Raw genomic sequence first — 17,075 nt, 5'->3', positions numbered from 1 at the left:
TTAGTTTAACTGGCTTAATAGCTTTAGGATTTATTAATTTCATTATGATTAATAGATTTTAATATAAGATTTTACAGAGAATTGATTCCCAAATAGGTATGCTGTCATAATTAGTGACTTTCATTGATACTCTGGAGAAGTTTTAATGAATTTGGACTTTGTAAGCGTTGGTGACATTGCACTTATTATTCATTGGTTTCACTTGAATACATCTTACAAACTCTTCAGGTTTGAAAATCATTGAAAAGGTTATAATTGAGATTAATTTATCATGCTTTGTGAAAAAAATCAAGCCCAAGGAAAAAAATGAAATGTTTTATAAGTAATAAAACTATTATTTTAACTACTGAACTAACTTAAAATTTTAGAGTCTGCCCCCAATTCTCCAAGAATTGGAAGTCCACTGAACACAAAGAAAAGTACTGAAACAAGTAATCTCCAAGCAATGACTAGAGTTTTGTCTACCAGTTTGCCTGACTTGGACTCAGAACCTTGGATAGAAGAAAAAAAGAGACATCGTTCATCCCCAATGAAATTGAATGTAAGTTGTTATAAACCAAGTGAACTGTGACAAATTTTAATGAAGTGTTTGTCAGAGATATATATATATAAAATTAGGAAACATTTTTATAAATTTAAAAATTGGGACCATGGCCTTCAGTAAAAACTTGTGGGTTACTCGTTAGCTGAAAATACGTTATGTGGCGTCAGCTTTTAAAATTTATCTTTTCTGAATAAGATTTGGCTTTTTTACTTGTGACTAATTTAAATTTGAATACTTCCATTTTTTAAAAGCTGACAATATAGATTATATTTTTAACAATCTAAATTTTTTTTTAAATGTATTTTATTGATTTTTTACAGAGAGGAAGGGAGAGAGACAGAGAGTTAGAAACATCGATGAGAGAGAAACATCGATCAGCTGCCTCCTGCATATCTCCCACTGGGGATATGCCCGCAACCCAGGTACATGCCCCTGACCGGAATCGAACCTGGGACCCTTCAGTCCGCAGGCCGACGCTCTATCCACTGAGCCAAACCGGTTTCGGCAACAATCTAAATTTTTAATTTTATAACCTTGTTATATTATTTGTAACCTTGTAAATTATTTTTAAAGTTCTTATACAAATAAGTACTTGTAAAGGATAATATCAGAATTTTTTATGTTTTGGTGATGTACAATAGGAAAGGGGAAGATAATTGATTTCTTGATGGGAATGAGGAGGGTGTGGTTAGGAAACAATAGGAGAGATCCCTGTGGTAGAACTGTATTTTTGGTGGCTGGATGCACGAACTTTCAAAGGTGATAAAAATTGCTCTGATCTAAACCACAAACACAATACTGGGGGAATCTGAATAAGATTGATAGGTTACGTCAGTGTGTACCTTGTTTCTGATATTGTACTATAGTTTTGCAAGATTGGGGGGAACTGGATAAAGAATATTGAGATCTCTGTTTTTTATAACTATGTGAATGTGCAGTTATCTTGAAAAAGTTTACTAAAAATGAACTTGTAAACACTGCCACTCAAATGATTCGAATAGTGGAAATAAGTTTTATAAGGAAAAGCTCACTAAAAATAATTGGGCACAGATGTAAAAAGGATAAAAAAGCTATGATATTGAAGGTTATTATGAACAGCGCTCTTTATCCCTAAGATCAAAGCATGAAGAAAGGAAACATGCAGGATTTATGAGTGGTTCTCCTCTGATGGACCTGGAGGTATTGATATTTTGCCTCACCAGAGGGCATTTGGCAGTTATCTGGAGGCATTTTTGGTGGTTACAACTGGGGGAGTACTGCACCTTGTGAGTGGAGGCCAGGGAAGCTGCTAAACATCCTACTTGTGCTAAGTTTGAGAAATCCTGATCTAAGATAACTTTTTAATTTGCAATAGTAGTTAAATGTAGCACATTTAAATATTAAAAGAGTTTGTTTTATTTTTCCTTGGGGGTGTTTGAAAAACCTAACAAAGCTTTTCCAAACATGATTTTCTACAGATCCTGATTATTTTTTATATTTGTCATAGCAAACCTAAGAGGGAGAGTAGTGTCCTTGACTCACTGACAAAAATTTATCATATTTATACTAAGAGCCACATTTTCTCTCCATATTTAAAATCTCCACATTTAAACATTTCTTCTAAAAATAATGGCTTATCTTTCAATTTGCTTATGTCATTTGTTTAAAATGATAGAAAAGTTTTTGTATAAAATGCCAATTTCTTCTTTTAGGAATCAGCATCTCTACCTGAAGATGCATCAATTCAACTCTATCCTCCAGATGAACAAGAACAAGAAGAACTTGATTTCTTATTTGATGAAGAGATGGAACAAGTAGAAGAACGAAAAAACACATTTACCGATTGGTCTGATAATGATTCCGATTATGAAATTGATGACCAGGATTTAAACAAGATTTTGATTGTAACTCAGACACCACCTTACATGAGAAAACATCCTGGAGGAGATCGAACAAGCAACCACATGTCTCAGGCAAAAATTACATCTGAACTTGCTAAAGTTATCAACGATGGCTTATATTACTATGAACAGGATCTGTGGATGGAAGAAAATGAAAACACACACACAGCCATAAAGGTAATTGCTTCTGGCCAACATCTTTCTGCTGATACTATGGCTTGACAGTGTGTTGTTGCTTATATTTTCCTAAATTTTAAATTTTATTTTATTTTATGGGTCTTTATTTTAGAAAAATTTAAAGAAATTATATTTAATTTGAAAATTTCCAAGAAATATATCTGATAATCACAAACTGAGAAATAATATCTTATTAAAATTACAAGTGAAATGAATACTTAAATTACAAAGAAAATATTAGCACTCTGAAATAAGTCAGAGAAAGACAATCACATGATCTCGCTCATATGTGGAATCTAAGTAACAAAATAAGCTGATGTGTGGAGTGGATCCAGAGACATGGAAGCATGGAACAGAGTGCGGAATCTTGGAGGGTAGGTGGGTGGGAGGTAATCAACCAAAGACCTTATATGCATATATGCATAACCCATGGACACAGACAATAGGGTGGTGAAGATGGGAGGCAGGGGCGGGCTGGAGGGGGTTAAGGTGGGGAAAAGGGACATATGTAATACTTTCAACAATAAATAATTATTAAAACCAAAAAAATAAAGCAAAGCTTGGGGCTCAATGTGATCACTGAAAAAAATTACAGTGTAATAAATAGTTAAATTACAAAGAAAATATTAGCACTCTGACTAAAATCCTTGCTTTTTTTAGGTGAAAATAATAAGGCCCTTTCTCATAAGGAATAAAACCTGAAGTTAAGGACAGTCTTAGTTTACATGCTCATTCCTCACCTGGCTTTGGTCACCACAGCTATATGAGTGGGGCTTCTGAGCTGGGTTACTTTTGTTGACTCCTGTACCTTAATCTATGATGCATTCTCTGTGATAGTAGAACTGATTGTGGACAAATGTAGAAGATTAAAGTGGCTGATTGTTTTTCATTCTCGTCATTACTGTGGTGCTAGGGATGCTATTGAAACCTTGTTCCTTTTAATTTAATTTTATTTCATTTCATTTTTATCTTCTTTATATTATTCTGATACCTATCTCAATTATTAAGGTAAAATATGAGATTGCCAGTATAGTTAACTGGCCACCTGCATTTTTTGTATGAACTTTAATGGGATAGGTCGTTATTAAAAGGAATCTATTCTGCCATTAAATTGGTCAGAACCCCCCAACCCCCCACCCCCCGCCAAAGTTAAGTATTTGTTTTGAGTGTAGGATAATGAGGGGAAAGTTATCCTATACTAATAAAAGAGAAAAATGGTAATTGGCGTACAACCGATACCTTTTTCATTGGCTAATCAGCGAGATATGCAAATTAACTGTCAGCCAAGATGGCGGCTGGCAGCCAGGCAGCTGAGAATAGGAGGCTTGGTTGCCCCAGCGATGGAGAAAGTCAAGGATCCCCGCAGCTGCGAGGCTCTGAGCTCCTGAAGCAACAACTCCAAAAGATACAATGTTTCAATTATAGAAGCTAAAAGATGGCGGTTAATTTGCATACTCAGGCTCCAAGCAGAGCGAAGCCAAACAGCCCTGAAGCAGCAGGGCAGAGAGGCCTCAGGGCCTGGGATCAGCAGAGTCGAGAGGCCTCCCGGCCCCGGTGATCAGCGGAGCCGAGAGGCCTCCCGGCCCCGGTGATCAGCGGAGCCGAGAGGCCTCCCGGCCCCGCGATCAGCGGAGCAGAGAGGCCTCCCGGCCCCGGTGATCAGCGGAGCAGAGAGGCCTCTGGGCCAGGGATCAGGGGAGCCGAGAGGCGTCCTGGCCCTGGGATCAGCAGAGCAGCGAGGCCTCCCAGCACCGGGATCAGTGTGACAGGGTGCGGAGCCCCAACCCTCTGATCGGCCCTGCTCTGTGCATGACAGGAGTGGCGCTGCAACCTCCCTATGGACCCTGCCTTGAGTGTGACAGGGGGTGGTGCCCCAACCCCCCAATCGGCTCTACCCTGAGCGTGACTGAGGGTGGCATCGCAACCTCCCAATCCGCCCTGCTCTGTGCATGACAGGAGGCAGGGCCCCAACTCCCCATTGGGCCCTGCTCTGAGCCCGACCAGGGTTTACACCTAGGATTAGGCCTGCCCTCTGCCACCCGGGAACAGGCCTAAACCAGCAGGTCCTTATCTCCTGATGGGTCCCAGACTGTGAGAGGGCACAGGCCAGGCTGAGGGACCTCCTCTCCCAACCCCGAGTGCACAAATTTTTGTGCACCGGGCCTCTAGTATAATTATAATGTAGGAAAGAGAAAAGCCAGCCACCTAGTGGTTGAATAGTGGGGACTGGCTGTCCATGGAGTTTCATATCACCAATAAGAAGTGTGCTTTCCTTGTCTTCATTTCTTTTCTTCCTGGAATTTCCATCAGTGTTTTCATCCCCTTCTCTAGCCACTGCCTTTTTGGAGACCCTGCCTCAGGGTATGGTAGCTTGTCAGTGACATAGAGCCAGTTTTCTCTGTCCTGCAGTGAGAGAGGAAGTTTGTTTTTATAATGTTTTTTTCATTGAAAGTCTTCCCTTGTATAACCATTGTTAATTTACTTGTGATACTTAGGTTTTATAAGTAATACCCAACTTAAATCCTTTTTGGAACAGAAAAAGCTAGAAATTAATAATAGGTTAAAGTTACACTCCAGTCATCCTTATCCCTCTACCCTGCTTTGTTCTTCAGCTTCTACCATTCTGTATATTGCACTTCTTTTCTGTTTTGATCACATGGATATAAGATCTATGAGGATAGTAATTTTTGTCTTATTTTGTACATTAGTGTATCTCCAGTGCTAGAACAGTTCCCGGCACAAAGTAGTGCTCAATTCATATTTATTAAAATGGATAAATGAATTATGGACTAGACATCTGAACTAACCAAAGGAATTTAACCACTGTATACAATTTGCTCCTGTGGGAAAATATTTTCAGAGTTCTAAATAATGAACTTTTATGCCACATTGAGAAACATGGGCTATTTGTAGGTGATTATTTGCTTTAAAGTGTAGATAATAATAATTAAAAGCCATGTAAAGAGTTAATTCAAAACTTAGAGCAGTGGTTCTCAACCTACCTAATGCCACGACCCTTTAATACAGTTCCTCATGTTGTGGTGACCCCCAATTAAATTGTTACAAATTGAACATAATTAAAGCATAGTGATTAATCACAAAAACAATATGTAATTATATATGTGTTTTCCAATGGTCTTAGGCTGCTGTACTAGGTGTACCAGTTAATAATGAGGATTTTGTAATCAAAGAAAACATGATAATTTTAAGAGAAACATAAAAAGATTTACTTTCAAAGATAGAAGAGTGACTGGACAGCTCACTGATGACTTACCACCAGCAACAGTTGAATGCAAGAATGGAAAGATAGTATTAATACACCAAGGAAAAATTTCTATAAGCCTATACAGACAGCCATTTATTTATTAAAAAAAAAGTTCCATCATTTCAATGTATGTACATATGTGCTTTATGGTTTTTATTATTTATTTACCATAAGTAAAGGTCAGGGATTGTTATCTTCTAATTTTTTTTTACTGTTTTACTTCATTACTGCTGTGTATGTGTTCCATGTGAGTGAAGTAGGTGCTTATATGTAGGTGGGTTCTGACTTACTGCAAAAATCAAAATCGTGTTACCTCGCGCCGTAGGAATGGATCTCTGACATACTGTAATTGTATGCCTTGGAAAGAAAGCTTTCAAGTATGAGGGTAATATATGAGCAATTGCAACCAGCAGAACCTCATCAAAGGAAATTGCAGAGGTATTATAAAAAGGAGCAGATGCCAAAGATGCATAAAGGACTGCAAAGCAAATGATAAATATGAAAATAAATTTAAATATATGTTATCTGTATTAAACTAAGTCTTGTAGATTTAATATAACATTAACAGTTATTAATGAGAGCAATAAATGATAGTATTCAAAGGTTTTTAGTCTGTAAAGAAGATTGATTATAGTTAGAGTATTCATGTTGCCATATGAAGGATAGCCATATGAAAAATAAAATTAGCCCTGGCTGGTTGCTCAGTGGCAGGGGTGGGCAAACTTTTTGACTCGAGGGCCACAATGGGTTCTTAAACTGGACTCAGAAGAAGGAGCTGCGGCCGTGTTTCCGACGTTGCCATGTTAACACTGCTGCTGGTGAAGGAGCGGAGGGGAGAGCAAGAGAACCCTCCGCTCTTTCGGCTCCACGGGCCGGATAGAACAGCCGAACAGGCCGGATCCGGCCCGCGGGCCGTAGTTTGCCCACGGCTGGTTTAGAGTGTCAGACCACAGACAAAGGGTTGAGGGTTCAATTTCCAATCCTGGTCATGTTTCTGGGTTGCACGTTCCATCCCTGGCCCTGGTCAGAATGTCTGTGGGCAGCAACCAATTGATGTGTCTTTCACATTGATGTTTCTCTCTCTCCCCTTACTCTCTTCCACTCTTTCTGGAAATCAATGGAAAAAATACCCTTGGGTGAGGATTTAAAATAAAATAGAATTAGAGGAAATAACCTTGAAACTAGGATAAAGGGAAAATGGAACAAGTCAAAGTATGAAATGGGGGCAGGCCTCCAGCACAAATGTGGTAGAATTAAACTCAAATATTAAGAGCCCTGACCGGTTTGGCTCGGTGGTTAGCACGTTGGACCACGGACTGGAAGCTCTTCAATTTGATTCCAGTCAAGGGCATGTACCTTGGTTGCAGGCTCGATCCCCAGTGTGGGACATGCCGGAGGCAGCTGATCGATGTTTCTAACTCTCTATCCTTCTCCCTCCTCTCTGTAAAAAATCAATTAAAATATATTTTAAGAAAATAACTAGAAGAAAATAAATATTGTCAAATTGTATGTAAATACAGCCAAATTATGTTATTTACATATACCACATTAAAAAAAATAAAAAGCAAAAAGTTGAAAAGTTTGGAAAAATACATATCATAAAGCAGTAACCAACCAAAATGAATCTACAGGTTCAATGTAACCTGTCAATATCCTAACTGGCATCTTTGCTGAAATTGACAAATTGACCTGAAATTCATTTGGAAAATCAAGAAGGGACCTAAAATAGTAAAAACTACCTTGAAAAAGAACAAAGTTGAGGTATTTATACACAGCCCTTACTTGTACTAGTATAAGGATAGACACACAGATCAGTGAAAGAGAATTGAGAGTCTACACGTACACCCCTATGTCTGTGATAAATTGACTTCGGCAAAAGTGCTTAACCATTCAGTAGGGAAGAAGTAGTCTTGAGACAAGTACATATCTACGTACCAAAGAATAAGTTAGATGACATGGTTATTTACCATGTGCAAAAATTAACTCTAAATTAACAACTAAATATAAGAACAAACACTCTCTTTGCAAGAAAACATGGAAGAACATTTTTTTTTAAATTGATTTTTTAGAGAGGAAGGGAGAGGGATAGAGAGTTAGAAACATCGATCAGCTGCCTCCTGCACACCCCCTACTGGGGATGTGCTCACAACCAAGGTACATGCCCTTGACTGGAATTGAACCTGGGACTCTTCCGCAGGCCTACGCTCTATCCACTGAGCCAAACTGGTTAGGGCTGGAAGAACATCTTTATGAATTCATATTTGACAATGGTTTGTTGTATGACAATAATAGCATAAGCAACAAAATAAAAAATATTAAAACTTAAATTTTGTGCTTTAAAGGACACCACAAAGATAGTGAAAGGACAAAACATAATACCATTTAGTTTACCACCCCCCAAAATTAAATACTGAGGTGTAAATCTAAGAAAATATGTACAAGACTCATGTGAGGAATATAACTGATGAAATCAAAGGGGAACTATTTCATTTAGGAATGCTCAGTATTGTCAGTTCTGCTCAATTTGTTCTTTAGATTCAATGCAGTCTCAATCAAAATTCCAAGAATTAATTTTGTGAATATCTACCAATTGATTCCAGAAATTATATTTAGAGACACACCAGACCCAGAATAGCCAACTCATTATTAACAGAGAACTGATACTCCCCAGTTTCAAGAGTTGCTGTAAAGCTATCGTGATCAACACAGTGTGGTACTGTTGAAAAAATAGACAAATAGGTCAATGGAACAAAATAGAGAGCCTGGAATATAATGAACTGATCTTTGGCAAAGAAGCAAAGGTAATACAATAGAGAAAATATTCTTTTCAACAAGGTGATGGAATAACTGTACATCCACATGGGAAGAAATGAATCTAGACACAGATCTTATAATTTTTACAAAAATTAACTCAAAATGGACCACACACCTAAATGGATGACAGACACAAAACTATAAAATTATTAGAAGATAACATTGGGGAAAATCTGAATGATCTTAAGTTGGGCAGTGACTTTCTAGATAAGACATCAAAAGCACAATCCATGAGAGAAGAAATTGGTGTTGGATTTCATTAAACTAAAAACTGTTCTGTGAATGATACTGTCAAGAATGAGAAGACAAGCCTCAGTATGGCAGAAAGATTTCTGGTAAAATTATCCAAAATATACAAAGAACTCTTAAAATTTAACCTGATTAAAAATAGGCCAAAGCCCTGGCCAGGTGTGTTTCTTGGTTGGAATGTTGTCACGTATACAAAAATTAAAAAAATGCTGGTTCGATATTCTGGTGAGGGCATATACCTAGGTTGTGGGTTAGATCCCTACTCTGGCTCCTATGGGAAGCAGCCAATCGATGTTTTTCTCACATCTTTTTTTCTCTCTCCCTCTCCCTTCCCTTTGCCCCCCTCTTCCTCTCCCTCTCCCTTTCCCTTCCTCTCCCTTCTTTCTCTAAAAAATAAAATAAAGGGCTAAAAGACCTGAAAAAGACAAAGATGACAGTTATGCATATGAAAATATACTCCATATGCCATCAGGGAAATGTAAAATAAAACAACATACTGCTACAGACAGAATGGCCAATATCGAACACTGACAACACCAAATACTGGGGAGGATGTAGAGCAACAGGAACTTTCATTTATAGGTAGTGGAAATGCAAAATGGTAGAGCCACCTTGGAAGACTGGCAGTTTCTTACAAAAACTAAGCATATTCCTTGTCATGCAATCTAGCAATCACCTATGTTGGTACTTACTCAAAAGAACTGAAAAGTTATATCCATAAGATGTTGATAATGGGGAGACCATGTGTGTGGGAGAGTGTAGAGTATATAGTGACTGCATACTTTTTGTATAATTTCACTGTAAAACTAAAACTGCTTTAAAAAGCATCTAGTTAAAAAATTAGGTTAGGAGAACATATTCACAAATAATATTTAATAAAGGAGTCTTACAACTCAAAAGACAACCCAATTTAAAAAGTCACTCCAAGAGATACCATTTCATATCTTCTATAATGAGTACACAGTTGTCTCTAGGAATTAGGGGCACTCATCCCTGCACAGTTGAAAATCCATGTGTAAAATTAACTACAGTCCCTCAGTATTCACAGAGGATTTGTTCTAGGATACAAATTGTATGATATTCAAGTCCCTAATACAAAATGGCATAGGCCCGGCTGGGTTGGCTCAGTGCTTGAGCATCAACCTGTGAACCAGGAGGTCATGGTTTGATTTCTGGTCAGGGCACATGCCAAGGTTTCAGGCTTCATCCCCAGTGTGGGTCATGCAGGAGTCAGCTGATCAATGATTCTCTCATCATTGATGTTTCTCTTTCTTCCTCTATCTTCCTCTCTGAAACCAATAAAAATATATTAAAATAAAATGGTATAGGAGAGTGCCTACATTTGGTCCCCCACATCCACAGATTCCAAACTGTGGATTGAAAATACTATATTTGATCCGCAGATGGATGAATTCACAAATGTGAAACCAAGGTATACAAAGGGCTGACTGCATATTATTTATTGAAAAAAAATTCAGGTATAAGTGTACCTGCCCAGTTCAAACTTATGTCATTCAAGGGTCAACTATAATAAAAACAATACACACAATTGTTGGTGAGATGAGAAGTAGTAATTCTCATAGAATACCGGTGAGAATATAAAATGGTCCAGTTGCTTTGGAATGCAGTCTTGCAGTTCTCAAAAGGTTAAACAGTTATCACATAACCCAGGAATTCCACTTTTAGGTATATGACCAAGAGAAATGACAACATATGTCCATATAAAACTTGTACACAAATATGTTTTTAAGTTAAACTTTTATTGTTGAAAGTATTACATATGTCCTCTTTTTCACCTCATTGACCCCTTTTAGCCAGCCCTTGTCTCTTGCTCCATTGGTTATGCATATATGCATACAAATTCTTTGGTTGATCTCTCCCCACCTACCCATCTCCGCCTTCCCTCTGAGATTCCATGTTTCTATGTCTCTGGATCTGTTTTGTTCATCAGTTTATTTCATTAGATTCCACACATGAGTGAGATCATGTGATACTTGTGTTTCTCTGATTGGCTTATTTGCTTAGCATAATGTTCTCCAAGTCCCTCCATGCTGTCTCAAAGGGTAAGAGATCCTTCTTTTTTACTGCTGCATAGCATTCTATGGTGTAAATGTACCACCTTACAAGTACAGGCAGGTCCTTGCCTGTATTTGTGGCAGATGGTAAGAGGAACTTTAATTTTTGGGAAGTCTTTGGTATATAGCTGAAAATGGTGTTCAAGTTCAGCAGGAGATGCCACATTATCATAGAGACAGTGGCATCCTACTGAATTGGCAAGCGGAGAGAACCCTAAATTTCCCCTCACTCAGCCACTTGAGCCATTCTTCTTCTCACTAGAGAAGAACACCAAGTGAGAACCCTTTTGGCAAAGCTTGGACCTATTCCTGACCAAGAGTCAAAATCATGTGCAAGTTGCACTAAATGCAATTCTGGACCAAAAAGTAACTTCTCTGAACCTAGGGTGGGGATCATTCTTGTCTTCTCTACTTCATAGGGTTGTAAAGGATTTTGAAAACTAAAATACTGGGCATGTGTTTGGCTATATGGTTAGGCAGGACCAGGAATAGTGAATGATACAAATGGCGGGGAACCCAGGAATATAAAGAATGCAGCAGCTCAGGCTTTACATAGAAATTCTGACTGCATTAATAAAGTTCAGTCTATGGGATTCTTTCCTGGTGCCAGCATCAGACATTTCAATCATTAGTCCTCGTGTTACGTATTTTTTTTTTTTAATGTGGTTTTATTGATTTTAGTGAGAGAGGAAGAGAGGAGAGAGAGTAACATGGATGAGAGAGAAACATTGATTGACTGTGTCTTGCACACCCTCTACTGGAGATGGAGCCTGCAGCCCAGGCATATGCCCTGACCGGGAATGGAACTACCACCCTCTCGGTGCAAAGGACGCCTGCTCAAGCAACTAAACCACACTGGCTAGGGCTGTGTTATATATTTTCAAATGCAAAATTTTTAATTCTGTCTCCTAATACCTTACGCTGAAAGACTTCCTCAGATTACTTTCTGCTCATGGGTAACATGAGACTCAATGTAGTCACTCTCTCTTTATAAATTGTTTAGATTTGACTTCTTGCTGAATAGACAAGTGAATCAGGACACCTGATTTCAGGATGTACCTCACTATTTTTATATATTTTTATTGATTTCAGATAGGAAGGGAGAAGGGGAGAGAGAGAGAGAAACGTCAATGCTGGGAGAGAATCATTGATCATCTGACTCCTGCATGCCCCACACTGGGGATCAGGTCCCAAACCAGGCATGTGCTCTGACCGGGAATTGAACTATGACCTCCTGGTTCATGGGTTGACTTTCAACCACTAAGCCATGCTGGCTGGGCTGTACCTCACTATTTAAATTCCAGCCATAGTCTTTTGCATAAGCCAGTCCCTTATTTAATCTATTACCCTCCTCGCTGTGCAACTCACTTCATTGCCTGCGTCCTATAGGCAGAGGCCAGGCAATGGTTCAAGGCCATAGTTTGCTCTGGCATGGGGCACCATGGGAGAGACCTAGGGGGATGGGCCTGGTGTAATCCAAACTCATGCAGAGGTCCTTATTTTAACACACATACTTAAATACGGTAGCTATATACTAAACTAACTCCTTGCCAGAGATTCATTTAATAACATGCTGAGTGCTTGCTGTGTGCCAGACCATACTGGGAGCTAGGAATGTGGTAGTGAATATGATTGACTCTTGAAAATATAACCTCCAAGTAATTCATAATGGTGATGTTGGTGGGAGTGAGGTGGATGGAAAGAGATAATTAAACCAGAAAATCTAGGCAATAGATAACTACCATTATTGACCGTAGAATTTAGTTATGAACCTCTTCTTAAACAGGAAAGAAGAAACCTATTTTATGACCCAGGCGATTGTGTATTGTAGTGGAAGATTTTATCTACACTTGGAAATAATTTGTAATTTGCAGTTACTGGTATAATGTTCTGCAGATGTCAGTCCAGATTGTTTGATGATGGTGTTCAAATCTTACAGACTTTTTGTCTGAATTACTGCAAGAGGATGTTAAAATCCTCAATTGTGGTTGAAATTTATTCTTTTAGAGCTGTCAGTTTTGCTTCATGAATTTTGCAGTACTTCTATGTATATTAGATGCAATATGTTTCTTTTATGAGATGTAATATGCTTACATACATCTATATACATATATAATTATGTATTCTTGATGAATTGACTCTTATCAGGAAATGTGCCTCTTAATTTTTTATAATGTTCTGTCTTAAAGTCACCCTGTCAGTTTTCTTTCATCTCCTTAGTTTCAGTCTGTTATTGCCTTTATTTTAAAGGAGAGTTACTTAGAGACATTGTACAATTGGGTCTTAATTAAGTTTTAATGTTTTTTGTGACCTCTGGTTATTCAAGCATTTTATAGTATTTCATTTTCCTTTTTTGACTTCTTATTTATGCCTTTTAAACATTTTAAAAGTGTTTACTCTATAGCTAATAGTATGCCTCCTTAACTTTTCAAAATCTATTTAGAGCCATTATTCTACTACTTCTTTTTACATCTCACTTAACATTTAATACTTTTTGGCTTATAAATATGTAATTTATAATTACAAAAATATAATTCCATTAATTTGTGCTATTGTTGTCATATCCTTTTACATATATTATAAATTGTATCTTAAAATATTATTTTGCTTCACACTAACAGGTTCTTTTTTAAGGAAATAGTAAAAAGCAAAAATCAGCTTTTTATATTTACCTCTTTTATTCATTTCCATAATTTGTTTCTATCTGATATAATTTCCCTCTTAGCCTGAATAGCATTGTTTAGCATTTCTTTTTTTAAAAATATATTTTATTGATTTTTTACAGAGAGGAAGGGAGAGAGATAGAGTTAGAAACATCGATGAGAGAGAAACATCGATCAGCTGCACCCTGCATATCTCCCACTAGGGATGTGCCCGCAACCAAAGGTACATGCCCCTGACCGGAATCGAACTCGGGACCTTTCAGTCCACAGGCTGATGCTCTATCCACTGAGCCAAACCGGTTTCGGCTAGCATTTCTTATACTGTAGGTCTGTTGACAACGTCATCTCAACTTTGATTTACCTGATAATGTGTTTATTTTACTTTGATTTTTGAATGATGTCTTTACTAGATAGGATTCTAGATTGATAGTTTTTCCTTTTGCCATTTTAAAGATGATATTCCATTGTCTTCTGACATTTACTGTTTCTAATAAGAAGTCAACCATTATTTATATGGTTGTTCCCTCATATGTAATGTGTCTCCTACCACACTGCTTTCAAGTTTTCCACTGTTACGACTACTTTTCAGCAACTTAACTATGATGTGTCTCAGAGTGATGTTCTTTGAGTTTACCCATTTTATAGTTAACTGAAATTCTTGGACCAATAATTTATTTTTCTTCAAAATCGGAAAATTTCAGTTATTTCTTTCTTACTCTTTAAGAAATTTCTAAAAAATGTTTTTTATTGATTTCAGAGAGAGGAAGGAAAGAGAGAGATAGAAACATAAATGAGAGGCTGCCTCCTGCATGCTCCCTACAGGGGATCAAGCCCACATTCTGGGCCTGTGACCTGACCAGCAATGTAACTGTGACCGCCTGGTTCATAGGTCGGCTCTCAACCACTGAGCCACACTGGCTGGGCTTTTTATTTCTATTTTTTTTTAAATTTTAGGACTTTAGTTAAACTATTTGATGGTTTCACAGACCCCTGAGATTTTTTCTGTTTTCTTACATTTTTTCCCTCTCTGTTTTATAGATTGGATTATGTCTATAGTTCTACCTTCAATTTCACTAACATTTGTCTACCATCTTCACTCAAGTTTTAAGCTCATCCAAATACAAACTTTTTGGTTCTACAATTTTTTTTTTGGTAGATTCCTTTTTTTCTGCTGACATTTCCTAAATGTTCATTCATAAAGACCATAGTTTTCTTTAGTTTGTCAAATATAAATATATACTTTATATAAATATATAACAATTAGAGGCCCAGTGCACAAATTCGTGCATGGGTGGGGTCCCCCTGCCTGGCTGGCAATCAGGGCCAATCGGCCAGGGGGAGGGACTGTGGGAGGTTGGACAGCCACAGGAGGTTGGCTGTGGGAGTGCACTGACCACTAGGGGGCAGCTCCTGCTTTGAGCATCTGCCCCCTGGTGGTCAGTGCATGTCATAGCAACTGTCGGAACAGTTGCTTAGGCTTTTATATATTTAGATTTTAGCCCTGGCCGGTATGGCTCAGTTGGTTGAGTGTTGTCCTGTGTACTGAAAGATTACCAGTTTGATTCCCGGTCAGCACACATGCCCAGGTTGTGGGCTCAATAGGGGGCATGTAGGAGGCAGCCATTTGCTGTTTCTCACATCGATGTTTCTCCTGTTTCTATTGACTGCCTTTTTTCTTGACAATGAGATATATTTTCCTGTTTCTTTTCACAACTAAACTGGATATTGTAGCCATCCTATATAATAAAGAGGTAATATGCAAATTGACAATCACAAGATGGCGGTGCCCACATCGGGGGTGGGCTGGCTGCTCCGTGCGCCTGCTGCTGGAGTCCCCTTAGCTCTGCCGGGGGCCTCAGGTCCTCCTGCACCCCCTACTGACTGAGGCTCAGGCAAAGCCTTGGATGGCGGCTGCCGGAAGTGGCAGCAACAGAGGTATGATGGGGGCGTAGCCTTCCCCTGATCGCCGGGTCGCCTCCCACCTCTGAGGGCTCCCGGACTGTGAGAGGGGGCAGGCTGGGCTGAGGGACACCCCCTTCCAGTGCATGAATTTTCATGCACCAGGCCTCTAGTTATACTATAGAGATTATAGCTTATGTCATCTTGCTCTGAGGAATGTTTTAAAATGCCGGGCACATGGGTTGAAAATTGCAGCTCTACATATGTGTAGGTCAGGGCAGGAAATATCATAGTTAGAAAGGGGAAGTTTTAGGAGCCCCAAAGGCAGGGATTCTTCTTTTGAGGTAAACTCAGATCTACTGACCCATTTTGCTGCTAACTTTATAAAAGGGTTCAGAACTGAAACTTCAGGTACATCTAGATTTATCCTTCTTCACAAGTTTTCCATTGGTAGAGAATAAAGTGGAAACTTGTCGATCTGGTAGTAAAGATCTAACAGCTTTCTCTGATTTGTCAGGCCTTTTTGCCACTGGTTTCTAAAAACATTTTCTCATTCACTGGATTACTTTCTTGCCCAGGTCCAACCCCAGCATGTCCAGGGGTCCCCAAAGGTGTGGACGGAGTCGGCGAAGAAGGAATGACATGGAGACAGCGTTCAGTTGATCAGCAGCCTAGCCAGGATCTCTAGCCAGGATCTCCAGCCAAGTTCTGGTCTGGATCTCCAGCAAAGTTCTGGTTAGGATCTCTAGCCAGGTTCTGTATCCATGTTCTCCAGCCAGGTTCAGTCACCAGGTTCTAGTCAGGTTCTCTTGCCAATTTCTGTAGTCAGGTTCAGTCCAGGATCTTTTGCCATGTTCTCTCGCTAGGTTCTGTCTCTAGGTTCTGAGGCCAGTTTCTGTCCAGGATCTTTTGCCATGTTCTCTCCAGCGAAGTTCTTCTGTCTCTAGAGAACGTTCTGTGTAGGTTCTGTGCCTAGGTTCTGTCTCTCTTGGTTCTGTCTTCTAAGCTCTGTCTCTTTCTGTCTTGTTACATCTGTATTTATACCAGTTGATTTAATCCTATCAATCTCTATTACAAAGATTAGGGCGTTTCTTATCTCCATTCCAGGGAGTAAAGATTATGTAGCTTAAGCATGATTGTTCGTAGTTAAAGTGATTAATTACCCGCCTGGCACTTAGTTGAGGGTTTTTATTCCCTCCCTAACTTCAGGGAAAAATCCCTACCTGGGGAAACAACCTTTCTCAGAGAGGTGACCTTGGTTAAAACACACAGCGCTAAGGGGAGCAAACATATTAAGAACAGTATGCTATATATGCCAGGTCCCTTGAAACAGCAAGGATGGACCGGCTCCCGGCAAATTCCCCCTTTTTTATTTTTTAAAAGCAGGCATTAAAAAGAAAAACCCCAAATGCTCTCTTGTATCCATTTTAAGAGTAGGATTGGTGCTTTCTGCTATTCCCTGAGCCCTGATCTATCACCCCAGGGAGAGCTTGCCAATCCTGCACTTTC

The 17,075-nt window shown here is 38.9% G+C and overlaps 1 protein-coding gene and 1 non-coding gene across 25 annotated transcripts in view; one reads left to right on the top strand and one right to left on the bottom strand.

Moving 5' to 3' along the window:
• Window positions 1-17,075, top strand: part of LARP1B (La ribonucleoprotein 1B) — a 91,983-nt gene that overhangs the window by 41,722 nt on the left and 33,186 nt on the right. For 23 of the 24 annotated variants that reach the window (XR_009453049.1, XR_009453042.1, XR_009453044.1 and 20 more), the window contains 2 exons: window positions 369-541; window positions 2,236-2,601. Coding sequence is in view for 16 of the 24 variants with exons in the window: in XM_059698055.1 (XP_059554038.1) it covers window positions 369-541; window positions 2,236-2,601 (539 nt within the window). In the remaining 8 variants the exon portion in view is untranslated. Of the gene's footprint in view, window positions 1-368; window positions 542-2,235; window positions 2,602-6,191; window positions 6,231-17,075 lie in introns of those variants that run through there. The other variant, XM_059698067.1, reaches the window with a different exon arrangement.
• LOC132236317 (small nucleolar RNA SNORA42/SNORA80 family) lies at window positions 12,358-12,492 on the bottom strand. The gene has a single exon (XR_009453259.1). It is a non-coding gene; the product is annotated as a small nucleolar RNA SNORA42/SNORA80 family (small nucleolar RNA).

This window comes from Myotis daubentonii, chromosome 5 (genome assembly GCF_963259705.1).
Source record: "Myotis daubentonii chromosome 5, mMyoDau2.1, whole genome shotgun sequence".
Classification (NCBI taxonomy): domain Eukaryota; kingdom Metazoa; phylum Chordata; class Mammalia; order Chiroptera; family Vespertilionidae; genus Myotis; species Myotis daubentonii.
The sequence above is the reverse complement of the archived record's forward strand: the minus strand, read 5'-3'. Positions and strand labels throughout refer to the sequence as shown.